The sequence below is a fragment of the Gouania willdenowi genome, chromosome 1 (genome assembly GCF_900634775.1).
Source record: "Gouania willdenowi chromosome 1, fGouWil2.1, whole genome shotgun sequence".
NCBI classification, from domain to species: Eukaryota; Metazoa; Chordata; class Actinopteri; order Blenniiformes; family Gobiesocidae; genus Gouania; species Gouania willdenowi.
In genome coordinates this window covers 11,194,710-11,213,523 of record NC_041044.1, presented here as the reverse complement: position 1 = coordinate 11,213,523, position 18,814 = coordinate 11,194,710, and the positions used below count along the sequence as shown (strand labels likewise).

At 38.2% G+C, this 18,814-nt stretch overlaps 1 protein-coding gene across 1 annotated transcript; it reads right to left on the bottom strand.

The window, feature by feature from the left end:
• Positions 1 to 430: 430 nt before the first annotated feature.
• Positions 431 to 4,847, bottom strand: uncx4.1 (Unc4.1 homeobox (C. elegans)). The gene is made up of 3 exons (XM_028451039.1): positions 4,395 to 4,847; positions 3,719 to 3,894; positions 431 to 1,862 (listed from the first exon to the last, which is right to left on the bottom strand). Exons 1-3 carry the CDS (start codon positions 4,666 to 4,668, stop codon positions 720 to 722), a joined length of 1,593 nt encoding a protein of 530 aa, XP_028306840.1. The 5' UTR covers positions 4,669 to 4,847; the 3' UTR covers positions 431 to 719.
• Positions 4,848 to 18,814: the final 13,967 nt, after the last annotated feature.

Here is an 18,814-nt window from a genome sequence, read left to right as displayed (position 1 = left end):
TAATGTCTAATAACCCTTTGGGCTGAGAGGAAAGGAAGAGACTGCCTGCAGAACTGCAGCAGCCAGTGGGAAAATAATTACTTTCATATCAAAACACAGCAGGAGGCACAGGGTCCTATAGCCCGCGGCCACTAACCTCATTCCAACTGGGCCTTTCAAATGAATAAATTTGTTAAAGCAATAAATACAAACAGCCAAACGGACTTCAGCTTAGGCCTTGGTTCAGTACACAGAAGAAAAAGGGGGTTCATCAGCTGGAAACACGTCTAAACCCCAGCCACCCACCCCCATAAAAACAGGAACCACCCCAACCTAAACAAGCCTCTGGAAAGACTACATTTTCAATTCAGTCAATAATTTTATTTATCAAAATGTGTACATATAAATATCATTTTCTGTTTTTACAATATTTGAGGATTTTGTTGTGTAGGATGTTTTATTGTCTTTTTTTTCTTTTTCTTTTCTTTTCTTTTCTTTTTGTACAATTGGTCACCAAAAAAGAGACAAAGAACCTGCTTCTAAAGGTCTACCACCTGGATGTGTGGACAGCACTGCTTTGAGGAGGGGGGCACCTGGAATGATCACACCCTGGATAAAAAAAATGATGAGGATTGAGTTTCCTGAATCCTGATATGTTGTCGTGTCTCAGCAGAGCTTTGGGAATGTCTGATTAACAGGGATGCTCCTGCTCCTCTGTTTATATTTGCTCCTACAAAGTGTTAGTCCATATCAACATCCTCTCCATCTGTTCCGAGTATTTCTTGACAGTCTTTGCTTGTCTTGAGGCACTCGGACGGTTTTGGAGACAACACTTTCTCCTCTTTTGCTCCTCCCTCTTTAGCACAACACTCAGCAGAGGAGCTAGTGTCTGCTTCCATTAGCACTGCCCGACTTCTCTCCTCACTACAGTCATTGGACCATGCAGAGCACAGTTTGGCTGGAGCTAAGTGAACTGGATTGTTTGGTGGAGGAGTAACAGAGGTTCTCCTATCACAGCAGTCACCACCACACTCCTCTATGTCAGCTCTGTCTACTGTGCTTTCAACATGATTATGGTGGAGCTGTGAATCGTGTTTCATACCATCCAAGTTTATAGGCTTAGTGACACTGCCACAGTTGGACAGGTTGGTGGGACTAAGGCTCTGTCCCAGGCTTAGTCTGCTAATGCTGTCCTGACATTGTGTCGCTTTCAGGGCTGTCTGGGGAACCAGAAAGCCCAGAGGCTGATGGGTAATGGGGTAAAGCAAGAAATGCCCTTTACCCACCAGTGTCCGCTGATTGGTCATTGAAGGGAAGTCCAGCTGAGATTTGCGTCGAGGCATGGTGTCTGACAGGAGGCTCTCCACACTGAACGGGTTTCGTTTGAGCAGAGCAGATGATCTCTGGTCACCAGGACTGCAGCTGTGCACGCTGCCTGGAGAAATCTGCTCACGTTCTCCTGTGCTTCTTTGGTTTTGGTGATTTTGTAGTTGGCTGAAGTCATGATGTGTTTGGTCACAGCTGGATTCGGTTTGGTGGCCTCCCAGAACTTTAGTTGCTGGTAGTTCAATATGAATAGTCCCATTAACTTTTGAAGGCTGCTGCTCGCTGTCCGTGAACTGGGACACCCCACTGTCACTCTCTGACCCCCCAGGCGTGTGGAAGCTGTCACCTGACAAAAGTTTATTCTGCGACCTGAGCAGCTTTCTCTCCTGTTTCCGTTTCTTTTTCTCTGCCCGCTCGCGCTCCCTCTGCGCTATCTCCTCTGGGTCCATGGGCTCACCACTACATGTGGTCGGGTGGGAGTTGTGAGCTGGCCGGCCTGGTCCTTTTTTTGTGTTCTCTTTTTTTCTCCATTTTGCGCGTCGGTTTTGGAACCAAACCTGGGCACAAAAACAGATAAATATAATTGTGAAAATACACCCCAGACCAGATAATATATGAGAGCTCTGCTTATTGTTTACGTTTTATTTCTCTGCTCATTAAATGCTAAAAAAAAAAAAAAAAAAAAAGGACTTCCTGCATTTTAATGTAAATAACCAAATAAAACCCCATAACAAAATTGATCTTTATTATTATTTGAGGAAACTTACTAATATGGAAAATCCTAGCATGTAGTATGCTGTTAACCATTGATATATTGATGTGTTTCTGGACTTCATTTTTGTCAATATATTACTATGTTTTTATAACATGTCAAGCCGAGATGTTCACTTTCTGTCAGAATGATTCGAAAAATATTTGTAAAGTCCCTTAGTAATTTTTGAATGTTATATGACTCAAGAAAGGCAATACAACATGTGCCGATCAGGCATGTACACGTGTGTCTGACAGCAACAGGCCCCACATCTGCCTCCGCAAACTGATAAATCAGTATAAAAATTAATATTAGATGGTTATTTAAAATAAATAAATAATTCCTTGAACCACTTGAAGTCTCTGTTCCCCTCTGTGTTTACCACACCTTAATGCACCAACAGGCCACATTAGGTTAATAGGTCACAGCGCGCAGCAGCAGTATAGTATAGACGTACAGATGTGCTGGTGTTAATTAACACTAAGAATGTGTAATAAGCACCTTCGTCAATTACGTTTAATTGCCTCTTAGCTCTATCAGCCATATTCCGCCTGTGTACTTTCCCTTTACACAGAGGCTGCTGCACGTCACCGAGCCAAGAGCGTGTGCTTCCCCAGCCCGAGGCTCTGCCTGCCCGGCCTCTGGACTGCGCGCACGCCCGCCTGTTCGGCGCTGATAACGCGAGAGTCACAAACGGAGCATGATCATAAGGACGAGAGACCAACATCGTTTTCCACAATTGCGCTTTTTTGTGAAATGTTAATGTCGCTTCTATCCCCCCAACCTCCACCCCCGGAAACATGCATGGTGATAAAAATAATTAAATAAATAAATACAAAGCGCTAAGAAGCTTGGTGAAAAATAATCTAAGGTTTAGGACTGAAATACCTCTTAATCAACACAGCAAAGCACTCACACTGTCCCGCTTGCATCTAGACATTATGCACAGAAGCTCAACATAATATTAATAATACATGTCCTCAATAATACACGAGTGCTATAATAATAATTATTTTTCATTTCTATTATTATATATATATATATATATAATTATTATTATTATTATTATTATTAATAATAATAATAATATGCTTACTACATTATATCATTATACCACAATGTATAAACAAGTATAACTATCATGAATGTGGCATATCTATTAATTAATCTATTGATTGTTCAAATAGTAGATTATCAATAACCTGATATTTAAGTAATCAATAATAATATTACTACTACTAGGAAGAAATAATAAAAACAATAGTGATGACAAGAGGGTATCAATTTGTTTTACACACAACTTAAACTAGTTAGTTATTACACAAAGTTTTAGAAATTAAAAAAAACTATAAAAACATAAGTATTATGAAAGAAAAATACACAAACATCTTTGTAAATGTTTAAAGACTTTTAAAAGAAAATTTCACTCTCAGTATGATCGGTATATATCATCTCATTTTTATTAAACCATAAATCAATTGAATAGGCTCCTCACATGCATAATTCATCAGAGACTCTTTATTGATGCTTTGGTGATTGATAAATAGCTTTGATGTGCCAGGGTTTTATATATATATATATATATATATATATATATATATATATAACTAAAACAGTGCAATGTTCACCAGCATGTGTAACTTTATGTGTGGATATCTTTACCTGAACCCTGGACTCCACCAAGTCCAGCCTGAGCGCCAGCGCCTCCCGCATGAACACATCTGGATAGTGACTCTCGTTGAAAGCCTTCTCCAGCTCCTCCAGCTGCCAACCGGTGAAATTGGTCCTGGTGCGTCTGCGTTTGCAACCGGGACTGTCCTTCTCAGGGTCCCCCGAATCTGTGTGTGTGTGTGTGTGTGTGTGTGTGTGTGTGTGTGTGTGTGTGTGTGTGTGTGTGTGTGTGTGTGTGTGTGTGTGTGTGTGTGTGTGTCACAAAACAAACAAAAGACACTGGCGTTCACGTAAAAATTCGTAGCTCATTTTGGTTTAAGATGAATATAATAAAATCAGTGCTTATTAACGTATTTTAAGAGACGTAATTTACAAAATATACATATATATTAATTCATATTCATTTATTTTTTTCAGAGAGGAAACTTTCATCAATATTTAAATATTTAGTAACTTTTCTCTTCTTTGAATGTTTTTATTATTTTTTTTATTTTACAAATTGCAATTGAAAAGCGCTAGGAGTTAGATTTTGTTGGTGCAAAATGTATTATAATCTGTAAAACTTCTATTTATATATATATATATATATATATATATATATATATATATTAAAACAAATTAAAATTCAAAGTGACCATATGTGGTGGATGCAAGTTGCCTGGCCTACCTGAGAGTTTAAACTGCGGGTTATCGGAGGAGAGCAGCGGGTTGGAGCTGACCACTGAGGCCGAGCATGGTCCGTTAAGTAATCCGTCTATAGAGAAGGGTACGGCGGCCGCCGACTGCAGCTGGTGCCCGCTGGCCAGCTCGTAGAGGTGCTGGTGATGGTGGTGGTGGTGGTGGTGCGGGTGATGGGCACCGAGCGAATACGGGAAGCCCACCAGCCCGCCCAAGGAGCCTCCGAACTGGGCATGAGGATGCTCAAGAACCCGACTGTCCATGCTCGCCGATGCCGCGGCGGGGCCGAAGTGACGGTGCAGATGGAGGCAGTGTGGCTGAACATGCAGTCAAAACACACGGGAAAAACTCACAGAGAGGAGGAGTAGACCGGGATGGACGACCGTCTCCCACGGCCACGTTACCGTCTGAGGAGCGGCGGGTATTTGACGTTCACGCTGCTCCAGCTCATTATGACTCCTCCATCTGCTCCCGGGACCAATAAGAAGCCTTAATCGTTCTGTGACGTCAGAGACCAAGTTAATGGAGCAGGCAGGGCGAGACGAGGCGAGAGAAGGAAAACGCCTGTGTGCGTGCGCGCGTGTTTTCCTGTCGGATCGATCACTAATTACACCTGGCGGGCGCTTTTAATTCTATTCTGTCACAACAATGAGCGCGAGTTTAAACTGGCGCGTGGAAGCCGCGTCTTGGATGACAGTCCGAATAGTAAACAGATATTTTGAATGATTTTGAAATACTTTCTGTAAAACACAAAGGCTAGATTATGTTTAATACCTTCAACCCTGAGTGTCCCAATGTGTTATAAGTCGACCAAGTCCGAACTTCACATTGATCTGTCACCTGAGCAGTTTACACATGTTCGGTTAACTGCAACCTCCAATGTGCTTACATATTCACTACAGCAGAAGACTTCATGTTCACATTGACTAAGCATGTGGAGCCACGTCAAATGATGTATTGATAAACAAAGACAAATACAATTTCCAGCCATCCATTTTCAAACCCGCTTGCTCATTTTCAGGTCGCAGGGAATATTAAATTAGTAAGAGAAAAATGAAATAATTTAGAAGCAAGAACATTTAAAAACCAGTGTGTGATCAAAACTCTGAACTACATAAGGCAGCATCATTTTTACCAAGTGGCTAAATTTATAAGTTGCATTTTGGTTTGATTTGTGCATGCAGGTTACAGTAATGAAAAAAATATATACAAAAAAGGTGTCATCAATCTATATCTCCTCCAAAATAAAAAATAAATTAAAAAACAAACAAAAAAACAAACAAAAAAAAAAAAACAGCCTTACGGTTCCTTCCATTTTTAATGATATGCAATTTTGAACATGTCTCTTGCCTATAATGAATGAAAATAGTGATTTTTTTTTTTTTTTAAGAAAAAAAATGAACGATTAAAACGGCACTGAAATAAATCAAGTGCTAAAAAGTCCAAGTTAATCTCTAATGGGATATATCTTCAAAATATGCCATCACTGTAGCAATTGAAGAGTATTGGTGCATGTGATTTATTTTTTTAAATGGAAATCTTTGCTAATTATTTTTGCTTTGATTGATCAATATAGCTTTTCATTTTGTTTATTTATTTCTTCAACATGATACATGCAAATATGAGAAAAGGCCTATGGTCAATACAGAGGTAATAGTTATGTATTTACTGTAAATGAGTACATTATTATTATTATCATCATCATATTACATCCATCCAGTCTCTCAAGTTTTTCTTCATTTTGGGATCTTTACACTAACTTTGGTGTCAGAATGTCTGTACTTGACATATTTACACGGCCATAACAAAGTACAATGCATTGAAAGAAATTTAGCCCTTGTGCCAAATGAGGCAAGGTTTTAGCAGTAACAGCTTTTTATTTTCAATTCAAGGAACTTCCTTTGTGACAGAGTAACAAACAGAGCATAAAATGCTATAGACCCTGTACATCTACATACGACACATCTCACATACCATGAATGGATTTAAAAAAAAGCTCTAAAAAAAAAAAAGTGCACAAGGAGATGTGTTTGAATCTCATTTATACAGTTTGTGCTTTCTTCCAGAGGGTGTAAACCTAAGGCACAATAGCCTCTAACAAGCAAACAGATGGTAACATGTGTCATGATTTAATTGCATGTTGTCTCATACAGAGAAAGTGATTGTCACAGTGAGGACTTTTTAGTGTTTATTTTTCAACTGGATGTAAAGTTAATTTAGGGTACTGGGTTTTAAAAGCTGAAGATCTTTGCCCGAACCCAATGGGACCTGATACGACCCAGTGGGCCGGGTCAGGTTTGGTGCTAATTTTTATTATTTAACACAGGCTCTGGCGCAACAGTAAATTAACGGTCGGTTGATGCATTTTGATTAGCATGAGAAAGTTGCACAAATGGATGCTGAGGAAGTGAATTGAGGGCTGGCCTGAGGCTCTGGCAAATGTATAAATGGTGTCAATATGACTAGTTCTTGAGCTGTGTGCATGCACAGATTTGAATTGTTTTGGGCTGTAACAGGTTTGAGCTTAAAAAATGTCATCATTCAGGTTCGGGCTGTATTCTGTCAGGCTTGTGCCGTACCTGGTCTAACTTTTGAGGCCCGATTACAGCTCTACTTGGTTTGATTGCTGTCATTTAGTTTACAAGGTTTAGACTTCAAACTCTGCTGAGTTCCTCAATCAATTCAATTTTCATTTGTCTCAGTTTATCTTTGTTTTTGTTCTAGTCTACTTGTCCTTATCTGTTTGATTGGTTCTTCATCTGTCTTTGGATCACTGCTTTGGAATGTTATACATTCCCAGTCTTGTCAGTGTAGATGTTGAGTAAATCTGGTTCTCTCCTGTCTCTGTCAATGTGGGCAATCTCCTGATTGCCTTCCTACACTATTTGTCACGTTTACCTCTCCTGGTCGCTCTGTGTCCTTTTTTAAATTTTTGGCCAGTCAACTGGTGAGTTTTGGTTCATACCTTTCATTATTTTGCTTTGCATTTTGATTGTTTAATTATCAAACCTATTTTTATATGAATCAACTCCTGCCTGTCAGCCTGCCTCTTTTATCTTTGTGTTCACAGCATCTCATACCTACCCAGAGTGATGACATTCTTTGTCATTTATTAGGCAGGCTTTTACAGTTATATTTTGCTCTGGTACTACTTCATTTGATTTACAGCTAAAATAGAAGCTACCAAGATGGTGTAGACTAATACTTGGACTAAAATCTTATAATTAAAGGTGTCCTGACATTGAAATTAGTAAATCCCAATTCAACACAAGTTTACACATTATTGTTGAAATCTTGGTCACATGGCCACTGTTACATGATGGGTTTTTTTTATTATTCGGAATTAGTTACTCCAAATTAAATCATTTTGAATTAAAGTGTTCTGCTTCGGGTTTACATGGAAATAGTAATCCCTGAACTGAGGTTTACATGAGAAAACCCGGTTTGGTTAATTCCGCTTTAGGTCTGGGGGTTGGGAACGCTCTGATTGGACAGTGTCAAATACAGTCATGATAGCACCTATTATGAATGTTTAAAAAAGGGGGGAAAAAGACCTGTTTTCAAGAAAATACATTTCCTCTTGTGTAAACATTGGCAAAAGATGAACTCCCTAAGCTTCATGCTTTGTTTCTGCTTACCATTTGCAACTTTAGGTGTTTAGGCAAAGTTAACTGAGGCACTGGTCACGTTTATGTGAGAGCTTTAATTCCCCTTCAATTCAGAATAAAAGTTAAATCCTCTTTAAAGCTAGGTTGGCGATTTTCTCCAGATACATTTTTTAAGTTTTTGGTTGAAATTGTCTTTATGTCATGACAGAAATTAAGATCTTTTGTGCACTGAAAAAGGAAAGAAGAAAATCCATCAACTATAGCAGCTGTAATCCTGTAATAACTTCAACCAATAAAAAAAAACCAAACGTTTATTTTTTAACTAATCACGTCTCCCTGTCTCCCTGCTCGTTCTCGATCCCTCGCATGCACGAGCTCACACTGAAAACGCGTCACCGCTGACAGAGTTAAAACAGAGTTTTTTGTCACGTTTTTTTTTTTACACGTATATGAAGGTAAAGTTTATTGTTTACTTATGCTGAATGTGACATGAGACAACAAAGTTTCAACAGAATATAATTGATGAGCTGAGGTCTGCTTCTGCAGCAGCTGTGCTCGTGCATGTGAGTGAGACGGAGCACAGAGGGGAGGGGCGAAGGGGGTAAAGGCGGAGCCGTCGGGGAAGCTACATTCAAAATCATGCTTGCTTTTGAAAATCGCCTGCCCTACCTTTAAACTGATCTTGGAAAAACTGAATTCCGAAGGGAAATGGTAAATCCAAATTAGGTGGCTGGTTTATTCCGATTTTAATTCCAAATTAAATAATTCCTAGATCTTGTAAACGCTTAATTCTGCTTTAAATTTGTTAAGGTCATTTTGCGTATGCTTGTCCTGTCGCGATTACGCGCTGGTGATGACATAATCCAAGAAGGTCGCCAGGACTTGAGCCGAGAATATTTATTTAATAAGAGCCTTAGAAGACATGGATATAAAAAGAGTGGATGGATGAAAGAATAAACATGCTGACATTCACACCGACACACAGACTTATTACACACACAAGGACATCGGCAAACAGAACCGCCTCCCTTCTCCACTACTCCATCTCCCTTCTTCTGCTCAGCGGACGAAAGTGAAACCATATGTTATTGTCGAGCTGTTGCTTCAAAACTACAATCAAAATAAAAGTGAAAACAGTTCTTGATAGGTGGTCTTCTATGTTGTAGCCGAAATTAAAAGGTTTGTTGTGTGTTTTTTCCCCGATAGAGGCTATACGTCACGTTCGTCCCTTGTCCAATAGGAACCCTTCCTACCCCCAGACCTAAAGTGGAATTGAATAAAGCCGAATAAACCCGTTTTCCATGTAAACCTCAAATTGGAATTACTATTTCCACGTAAACACGAAGCAGAACACTTTAACTCCGAGTTAAAAAAACATCATGTAACCATGGCCAGTGTTCTGTAAACAGTTCTACACAAAGGAAATGTTTGCTTTCAGATACAATACATTTTGATGAATTGTCAAATTGGTGCTACATTACAGAAGATTAAAACCTGTTATTCTTTCAAGGCTTTCATAGCTCACTTTACATGAGACTGCTTACTCCTTAACTGTCACTCTAAAAGCAGTGACATAGATAAAAAGAAAGGTAATTTCTACCGTTTGCTTTATGCACAAATTAAGGACCCATAATACAGCATAACGTGGATGGCTGTTCATCATAGGAATGGGATCCACACAAGGTTCCTGCTGCTTAACAGAAGGTTTTCCTTGCCGCCATGATGAATTCATGTTGGGTGTGGGATACATATGTATGTGTATATACGCATATGTGTGTATCCATAAAATGAAGAGTCCGTCCTTAAGACTGCTCTACTGTAAAGTGTCTTGAGATACCATTGGTTATGATTTGGCGCTATACAAATAAAAGAATGATTGATTGATTGATAATAACCTTGTGATACAGAGGCTGATCATATTGTCTGTAAACCGATTGTGAGTCCTTTGTTTCTGTCAAGTCAATATTGATTTTGCTCTGTTCCTGACTTGAAAAGAACTCCTCTTTAATGGGTGGTGTTTCCTGGACTTCACTCAAAGAATCAGACTTTCAATTACTTCTTTCTTTTTATTTAAAGTATTGTCTGTAAGTTGGTGCATCAGCTTAGGTGAAAAACCTCAAAAGGAAAATACACAGTACAACAACAAATTAGACAACCATTCATTCATTGAAATCAAATTTAACTGTTCAACTTTGTAACTTTTCCCAAGTACTTAATTTAGTTGTTAGAGTTTTAAATCAGTACCATTTTTTTAAACTAAGTTTTCCAATTTAATCTTAATCAATTATATTAAATTATTGGTATTTTAACAACCAAATTTCAAAAGTATTTAACATCTGTCTGGTATTTATTTGCCCAGTTTTAACAAAGAAACAAATCAGATATTTATTCCTTTTAAATACGTATTTTAACAAAATCAGATTGTTAAAGTAAGTTAACTTAATACTTTAACTCAGGTATTTTTAAACAGTTTTTAACCACAGCATTTTTAAACAATGTAAATCATTTTTAAACTACTTATTTAACCATTTGATCTTAGCTTATTTGTGTTTCACATCAACCATTAATCTAGTTTCAACTATGCAGTTAACATGGCACTGGATATAAGCATAATAAACCTTTAAATTACACAAGTTCCAACCTCGATAATCATTCCTTGCATTGGCTGTTGAACAATAAACAATTTGACAAACTTTACAAATAAATTAACAGGAAATGCATTCAACTTATTTTTCAATGCTAAACAATGTGTATGTCCAAGTCTCCTGGTTGCTTTTGAATGAATTGTCCAAGTAACATAAGTTTTATATGAGCCTGTGGTTATTTAGAGGTGCTTACCAGCTGTCCATCCAATCATGAAAACAGTCTTTGCACACAAAGTTCAGTCCCAGCTAAGGGTACAGAACAAATTCTTCTTCTGAGCATGCACTGCCATTGTCTCAGTTCCCCCACAGTGGCTGTTTGTGTGATTAAAATAATCAGGTGTGCACATTCACAAGTGGGAGGGGCTACCACCTGGCCCCTCCCCTGCTTAGGAGGAGAATGAGAGGCAGCTCACAGGCAGTTTAACAGAACAGTTTGACTAAGCCACTGATATAGCTCTACTTAGACATAGTGGGCCTGTACTAAGAAGCTAGATTTCTTCTTATCACGCTAACTTCTGGGATTTTTATTGTATGCTGTACTATGACACTGGTTAACTTCTTACCGGGGTAAATCACCAAGATAACTTAACGCTTTATTTGAGTATGAATTAGTCTATTTGATTGATCCTAGTCCAACTATTTAGTCAAAGTATTTTAAATTTGGCTTATTTTGTTGTAAAATGTAGGAGTGACTGCCCTCTATGTGTTGAAACACAGCTATTATAATCAAATTTTGCTATTGGCTCAGAATGGTGGTTTGTGATGTTTTGGTGCCTTCTGATGTCACTATTAGCCCCGCCCCTCCAATTAAAACTAGCACCTCTGGACTCTGCAATATGTGGTGAGTAGGTTTGAAAGAGAGAATTGTGAATAGAGAGGTATAGTGAATAATTAGTAGGTAGTTAGCATAGCTTTGATTGTTCTTTGGAGATTTTATGGAGTGGGCATGTCTTAACTCTCCAGGAGCCCCGCCCATGGTCAACATTTTTTTTTTAAATTTCCCACTAGTGTCAGGTCAGCCAAAACCAGTACACTCAGGCACTTAAGAGTTAGCCTTACGTGAGAACGACATTCAGATTGAAGTGGGAAAACTGGAAAATGAAGGGTTTTGGATTTTATAATCATAGCACAGGCCAGGAGCGACTGGGTGTCCAGAAGGACATCTTTGGATGTGCAGTGAACGAAGGGAGGAGGGAGGGAGGAAATTGTATACATATAAATTGTAAATGGTGTTGTCGGGGCCAAATCTTGCCCGAGGCAGTGACTGCTTCATTTTGTGTTAAATTTCTTGACAGAAAGCCACCCGCGTGCTGGTGAATACTGAAAGGTAATCAGAGCTGCTTGAATAAGTGACTCCCCCTCCCTCTCCCATTACTGTGAATTAATTCGACTTTATTTATCCAATTTCTTGAGCTGACAGAATGTTAATTTGAGTTGAGATTTCTCTCTGCTGTTCTGGCTGTGACCCGTAGCCCTGGGATTGGCGTGTTGTAATAACCTGAATCTTTCACCAGAAGCTCCGATAATTGTTACCTTATTAGCATGTAAATTGTTTAATTAATATTATTATGAAGAACCATATAATCCCTCCGTTACTTGACCCTGAGTCCATATGCGAGTAGGCGTTCTGCATTTCAATGTCTACTTTTTAAATGGATTCTTTAATGTTGGCTGGTCGTCAGGCTGCTATAAACCCCCTTTCTCCAATCTTTGTACAACTTTGAACGACTCGAGAGGCGCTTTTCATGTCACCCCCCCCCCTCTTATATCTTTCTTATGGCTCTCTACGCCTTTATATTTCTTGGCTGATCTTTTTGATGTGTTTTTATTTTCCAGCTGCCTTTTTTGAACATTAAGATCCAAAGCTTTCTTGTCAATTGCTTATGAAAAAAAGACACCCTATACCCCCACCTCAGCAGTTATTCAAGCCAAACACATGCAGAGCTGGATGAAAAGCAGCCCTTGACATGAGGTCCTCAGAGACCGCAGCATTTAAATTCGCTTTTCTTCCTTCCTCCTCCCTTTTTTGCTGGGCACGAGTGACATTGTCAGATGCTAGCTTTAATTAACTTGATAATAAGATGGGCGACTCGTGCACAGGCCAGGGTTCGGCTTGCCGTGCCTCTAGCTCTCCAACCCCCTCCCTCATCTCTCTGTAGGCAAGGCCACCAAAGCCACACTGAAGGAAGAAATGATAAAAACAAAACAAGATGTGTGCCACAAAAAGGTGCTCAAAACTGTTCTCCTTGGAGATCAGATGCAGATTATCTTTAAATACACAACATATATTGTAATAATTTGGTTGAAATAGATTTGATAAACCTCGTAGGATTGATTGAAAGGGAATCATTTTATGAAGCCACTCAATTATAAGCTTATGCTTGAGGGAAATTATGCATTTTACATGAGAAAAACATTAGCGTACAACAGCTACAAAAAACTTCCTACAGAGCACATAGACACAACAATAATGTTATCACATTTAATATTAAACATGAAAATGTCATATTGTCCCAATTATATACCAATACAATTCCCACTGCAGCTTTAAATTAGTGCCCTAATGGAACAAAAAATCAAAGTCCAAGCACTTTACAGAAACTATATATTTAAATACATAAATAAATAAATGGATTTATGGCAAAATGGCACAAAATTACATTTTCCAAAATATTCATGTAGTTAAAAGATTCAGATCTTTTGATATTTTTCATATTCTTTAAAATAAAACCAAATGACAGGAAAACAAAAACAAAAACAAAAAAAAAAAATACCAAGTATATGGCAGACTTGTTAGAGCTTTATAAAGATATTTGCCAACATAAATTTGACTTTATATTATAATATAGATTATATATGTATACAGTATATATAAACAGTTGTTTTTAAACATTACACTTTTGGTTGCACTATGGTCTCATGGTTGGTTTCACTAATAAAGATCAAATCAACAGTCACACACCACTGCTGCTTGACACATAGTGAGCAAAGCATGCATCACTTTAAAAGGACGGTATTGTCAAAAAATCTCTGTATAATGGGTTTACTACAGTGATATACATCCCTTTAGCCGCGATCAGAGGGCCAAAGTTGAAAAAGTTCTGTTTCCTCCCTCCCTTGTTATTCCACATTTTGTAAAAAGTCAGCTCCAAACGGGCGACTTGGATTTTCCCCACTCGCTGAGTGAAAAATCCTCTTTTGAACCAGTAGGTGTGCACTGTAGCTGTTCCCACTCAAGGTTCTTGAAGCCAAAATACAGTGCTTAGCGGCGCTTCCATCTTGCAAATTTGACATAATTTGGAGCCATAGTCTGCGCTGTAGGGTCCGGCGGGAGGAGCCCTGGTAACATGCCCCGCCCATTTAGCGTACTCCCCTGATGACTTACGCAGCCCAGCTACGCCAAGAACATAAGTATTTTTCCTGCTGGAAATTCTACCAATGGCATGTTCAGATCAGAGAGGTTAGTACAAAAACACGAAATATTTCAACTCAAATAGCCATGTGTTTTACTGTAATTTGCAGTTTTTTGGCTGAAAACAATAACAACAGTGTGTGGATAGCAAAAGAATATCGCTTTGGATATTCGAGGCATGAAGTCTGCCTCTACAAACACGCCTACTCATGAATATGAGCAGGGTGAAAAATAGCATTATACTGCACATTTAAGTTGAGCACTTTTTGTTCATGAGGTGATGTTCACATCATGTGTACACTTTCAACTTTAAAATAATTTCACAGCTCGGACAACTTAGTGTGTGAACCTGCAGCACAGGTCATACAGCAGAGCAATTAGCTATCAGGCTCCCTGCTTAACGAAAAACCTCACAATTTCAGTACAGGAAGTCATTACTCTCTCCAGCTTTAATTTGACTGCAAAAGTTGCATGGAGACAGTGTTTGGGAATGTTTGGCTTCACAGATAAAAAATGACATATAACCAACTTATGAGTCAACGGAGAATCCACTATTGTCTTCCGTCCTCCGTCATTTTTTTATTTTGTGAAATTACATTCATAAACATAATGATAATAATAATAAAAATAAAACCAAGATTTATATATGTACAACTGAACATGGATGTTGAATATTTATAGACAAAATCCATCCTCCTTTCTTTGTGCAGGAACAATTTAATGACTTTCAGTTCCAGCAGTAGGTCCTTCTCTATAGCCGAGGCCAAAGCTGAGTCACTCTGTCCTATTCCTGGCTTACGTGCACAAATGTCTCCTGCTGGGCCTCTCCGTGCGGTCACCACACTCAAGATGTGCACAGTGGAAACATGAATAGTATTAAAGTGGCCCATCTCTTGCTCCATGTCACAAAATATTTAAAAATTTAAATCTGTTTTTCTTCTAGGGCTGCAACTAACGACTATTTTAATACTCGACTAGTCATCGATTATTGAAACGATTAATCAACTAATCGGATGACAAATCGTACAATTATTTGCTCTATAATGCTACAATCTTTTAAATGTGGCTTTGGTCAAATTATGACAAATAGAAACAATAGATAAATAAATAAAACAATTCCCAACTAAACAGGTTCCTTACAAATACAATACATCAATAAAGCTACAATAGCTGCTGACTCAAAGAGCTCATGGGCTGATATTTTATGAAACATGTTTGAGCATATGGGTCACTGCATTAGTGTTATTGTATATAATTTTTTTATTTCCTCATTTATAATGAAATTATTTTCTAAAACAAAATTAAAAGCACTTGAAAAGCAAAAATAACCGCAATAGTGTTTTTACTGTTTAATATAAACCACTGCTGCTGAATCTAGTTTATTTTATAATAAGAATATAAGTTACATTAATAAGTTACTGATAATAAGTTACATAAAGCTATGTATGTTGATAAATATCTCACTTTTCTATAATTAAACCAGATCAAGCTTGATGATTTAATCATTAATATACTGAGTGATTATGGGATATTCTGGTTTAATAATCACAATATACATTACTGTCTAATGGGACCAGCTTTGTCTGTGAACACGTACTATAATTAAAAATATTGGGTTTCACTAGTTGTGTATAAGATGTATAGTGACGATAGTTTTATGACAAAATGTATTTCACACGACGTGTGACATATTCGTTTTTATCTTTCCATAAAAGTGTTCAATCTGATCATTAATACATCTGTAGCCCTTTGTGGTTTAATGATAGTAAGACATGGACTTCTTATTAGTCTCTTCCTTTCATTAAGGGGTTAGCATTAGCTCTTAGCCCAGTCTTGTGTCACTGGGTTAGCTTAGCTTAGTTTGCTTTAGTCCTCTTTCCAGTTGATAAGTGTTGCTGCAGGTTCCTCTGTCATTGTGATTGTGGGGACTTTGGGTTGATCTGACGGAAGAACTTAGACTGGTTCACTTTGTTGGGTGGGTGTCTGGTCTTAACCAAATACCGGTGTGTGATGTATCACTGCTCGTCACTGCTTTAGGTAGACTGTGACGAGCAGAGCTACATGTGTGAGCGCCGTCAACAGCGCTGAGCTCCCGGTAAGAGCGGTGAGCTCCCGGGAACAGGGACATATTCTTACCAGTGGGAATGTTTTTAATGATATATCTCCCTCTAATCACATCCGTAGTGTGCATACAGCTCTGAGCACAGATATATAGATGATGGGATGAGACACTCCTCATGAAAAAACAATGTCCAGCTCCATCCGCAGCTTGAAGAAGATGGTGATGACGTAACCGACATTTCTCGACAAATACATATGTCTGTGACTAATTCTGATATCAATTTTTGTTGACAATGTTGACTAATTGTTGCACCCTTATTTTCTTCACATATTATTGTGGAGTTACCTTTCCTGCGCACTTGTTCATTGAGCTGGAGATCAAGTCTAGCTACCCCAAATGTTCCCATAAGCACCACACCCTGCAGGTGCCTTGTCGTGACTTGGTGTTGCCCTGCTTTCTTAGCTAGACAGCTACAATTTTTAAAACCTCTGTGACTCCAAACACTTCCCAGCTTGGATGCCCTGGTCTGGAAGTGGCAGAACAATTTCCAGGCCAGGCTAAGTCAGATTCACCAGCTTCGAACATAACCAACCTTTCCTTACCATGTCTCACTTTTAGGGAAACGTCTGCCTTGAAAATAGTTTTTTAGGTATGTCTGAGAGCAAATAAATTTCCTCTCGTCCTCCAGCCATTTGGTACAGGTCATTACAGACAAGTTTTTGTGTTTTTCTTGTAAAAATGGCATTACTACGTTTTGCTCTGACCTTGATGTATTTGTTGGCCAGCTAGCTGGCTATGTAAAGTCTCATTGGCCAAAGAAACAGTACCAGTTCTAATGATAGTTTAAGTACAGCCATCTTCACAATTGATTCTAAAGGCTCTGGGGCGATTAAATTGATCCTGGAAACACGGAGAGGCTGAAATCTGATTAGACAAAAACCAAAATCTTACTTTTGCATGTATGTACTGGAAGCAGAGCAGCTGAGATAAACTCTCCCATGATTAATAATTTTCGATATTTGGGAATAAATCAATAAAGAATTTATAGAATAAATGTTTTAATCAAGGTTGTAAATGTCAATTTTTAATTTGTTCAGGCCAGCAGTGAAGGCCCTGCCCAGTGACCACCCACCACTGCTCTATCCTTTTCTCTCTGGGTGTTCTGGTGTTGGAGCTGACAGTTCCTGATCTGTGGTTTGTGGTTCAACCAGCTTGTGAAACTCTAATGTTCTCTTTATATCCTGTTTTTTCTCCTGTTCATTAACCCCAAACAGTCTGACAAATGCCTGCCATCTCTGAGTCAGGTTCTGCTGCCGGTTTCTTCCTGTTAAAAGTGATGTTTCTTTTTTTCTCTCCATTGTCGCTGGTACTTGCTCTTGTGGAAATGTGGTTGTTTTTTTTCAATTAAAACATAATTTTATTATCGGTGATGAATGAAAGAGATTATTATTGTATTTGGTGCTATTTATGAAGTTACATTTAGTTGACTGACTTGATATTGCACTTCATCGTGGGTTTAGGTGGAATGTCACGGTAACCAAAAATATGTGCATGGTAAATGGCAAACATGAGAGAAATAAAGCCCATCAGCAATTTCAAGAACTGGAAAGTGCGGTAATTATAAATAAATTCAACAATGCGAGTGCACTTTTACCACTTTTATTTGCCAAAAGTCCAAAAGTGGCCAATTGTTCCTACATGGCAAGAGCAAATGTCAGCTGCTACACATTAATACATGACTTTCTTGTTTTAGATTGCCTAAAACGGAAGTTTATCATGGATGAGTGCATAAAAGTGGTACCTGCCTGAAAGGAATGTGCGGACACAGAAACCAAACCACGGTGAAGATAGTTTGATTAGTCATTTGATAGAAATGCTTGATCAAAGTAGTTCAAATACTTATTCAATTGTCTAAACTCACTGCAAAACCACCCACCTAAGTATTTTAAAAATATTTTAATCTCTGGTAAAAAAAATTTTGGGGCATTTGAGGCGGTGTTTGTTGAATGTCCAATATTAAACTAACTCCACCATGTTGGAAAACTGACCTAGTAAACGTTTATCTCTAATTACATCTTTATACGTTTAATTATCATTATTATCCACGTTTGATGTTTTTCAGGATCTGGAATCTCATGTCCAAAGACTTGCATGGAAAAGGGTGTGGAAACAGACATACACCTGAATCCATGTATGAATCTATACGAATGAATCTACGCAAATTTTCTTTGAACATCCGAATCAGTGTAGAATTGAATGCACAGGCAAAAATTTCAATATGTATATGCAAATCATATTAAAATGAGATCGGCACTGGGATACCCCTCGATATGATCAGTAACACTGCAAAAAAAGAGATTTTATATACATTAGATGTATTGCTACATGCAAGTCAGACATTCACAGACATCAAGACCTACAAATTTACACTCTATGCTTATTTATTTGTCTGCATTTGTGTGTTAAAGGGATCTTCCACTGTTTTTACAAATGTGGCCTCCAACCTTTGAAATGTCCTTAGAAGATCTATGCCTAACAAAACACATTATCTTGCATCGTATTTGTTTTATTAACTTTTAAAAATTGGAATACTTTATCGTTTTAGAGTCTGTACCATGTTGAAATGACGTCACTGATGATGCCAATTGCCCCTTTCAGTCCATTGAGTTCTATAGGAGGTGA

Bases quoted from the DNA above. Each gene is read 5' to 3' on its own strand.
- uncx4.1 (XM_028451039.1), bottom strand. From the start codon at position 4,668: ATGGACAGTCGGGTTCTTGAGCATCCTCATGCCCAGTTCGGAGGCTCC. The intron at 3,895-4,394 runs GTAGGCCAGGCA...ACACACACACAG, and splicing joins CCCGCAGTTTAAACTCTCAG to ATTCGGGGGACCCTGAGAAG. The intron at 1,863-3,718 runs GTAAAGATATCC...TTTTGTGCCCAG, and splicing joins TGGTGGAGTCCAGGGTTCAG to GTTTGGTTCCAAAACCGACG.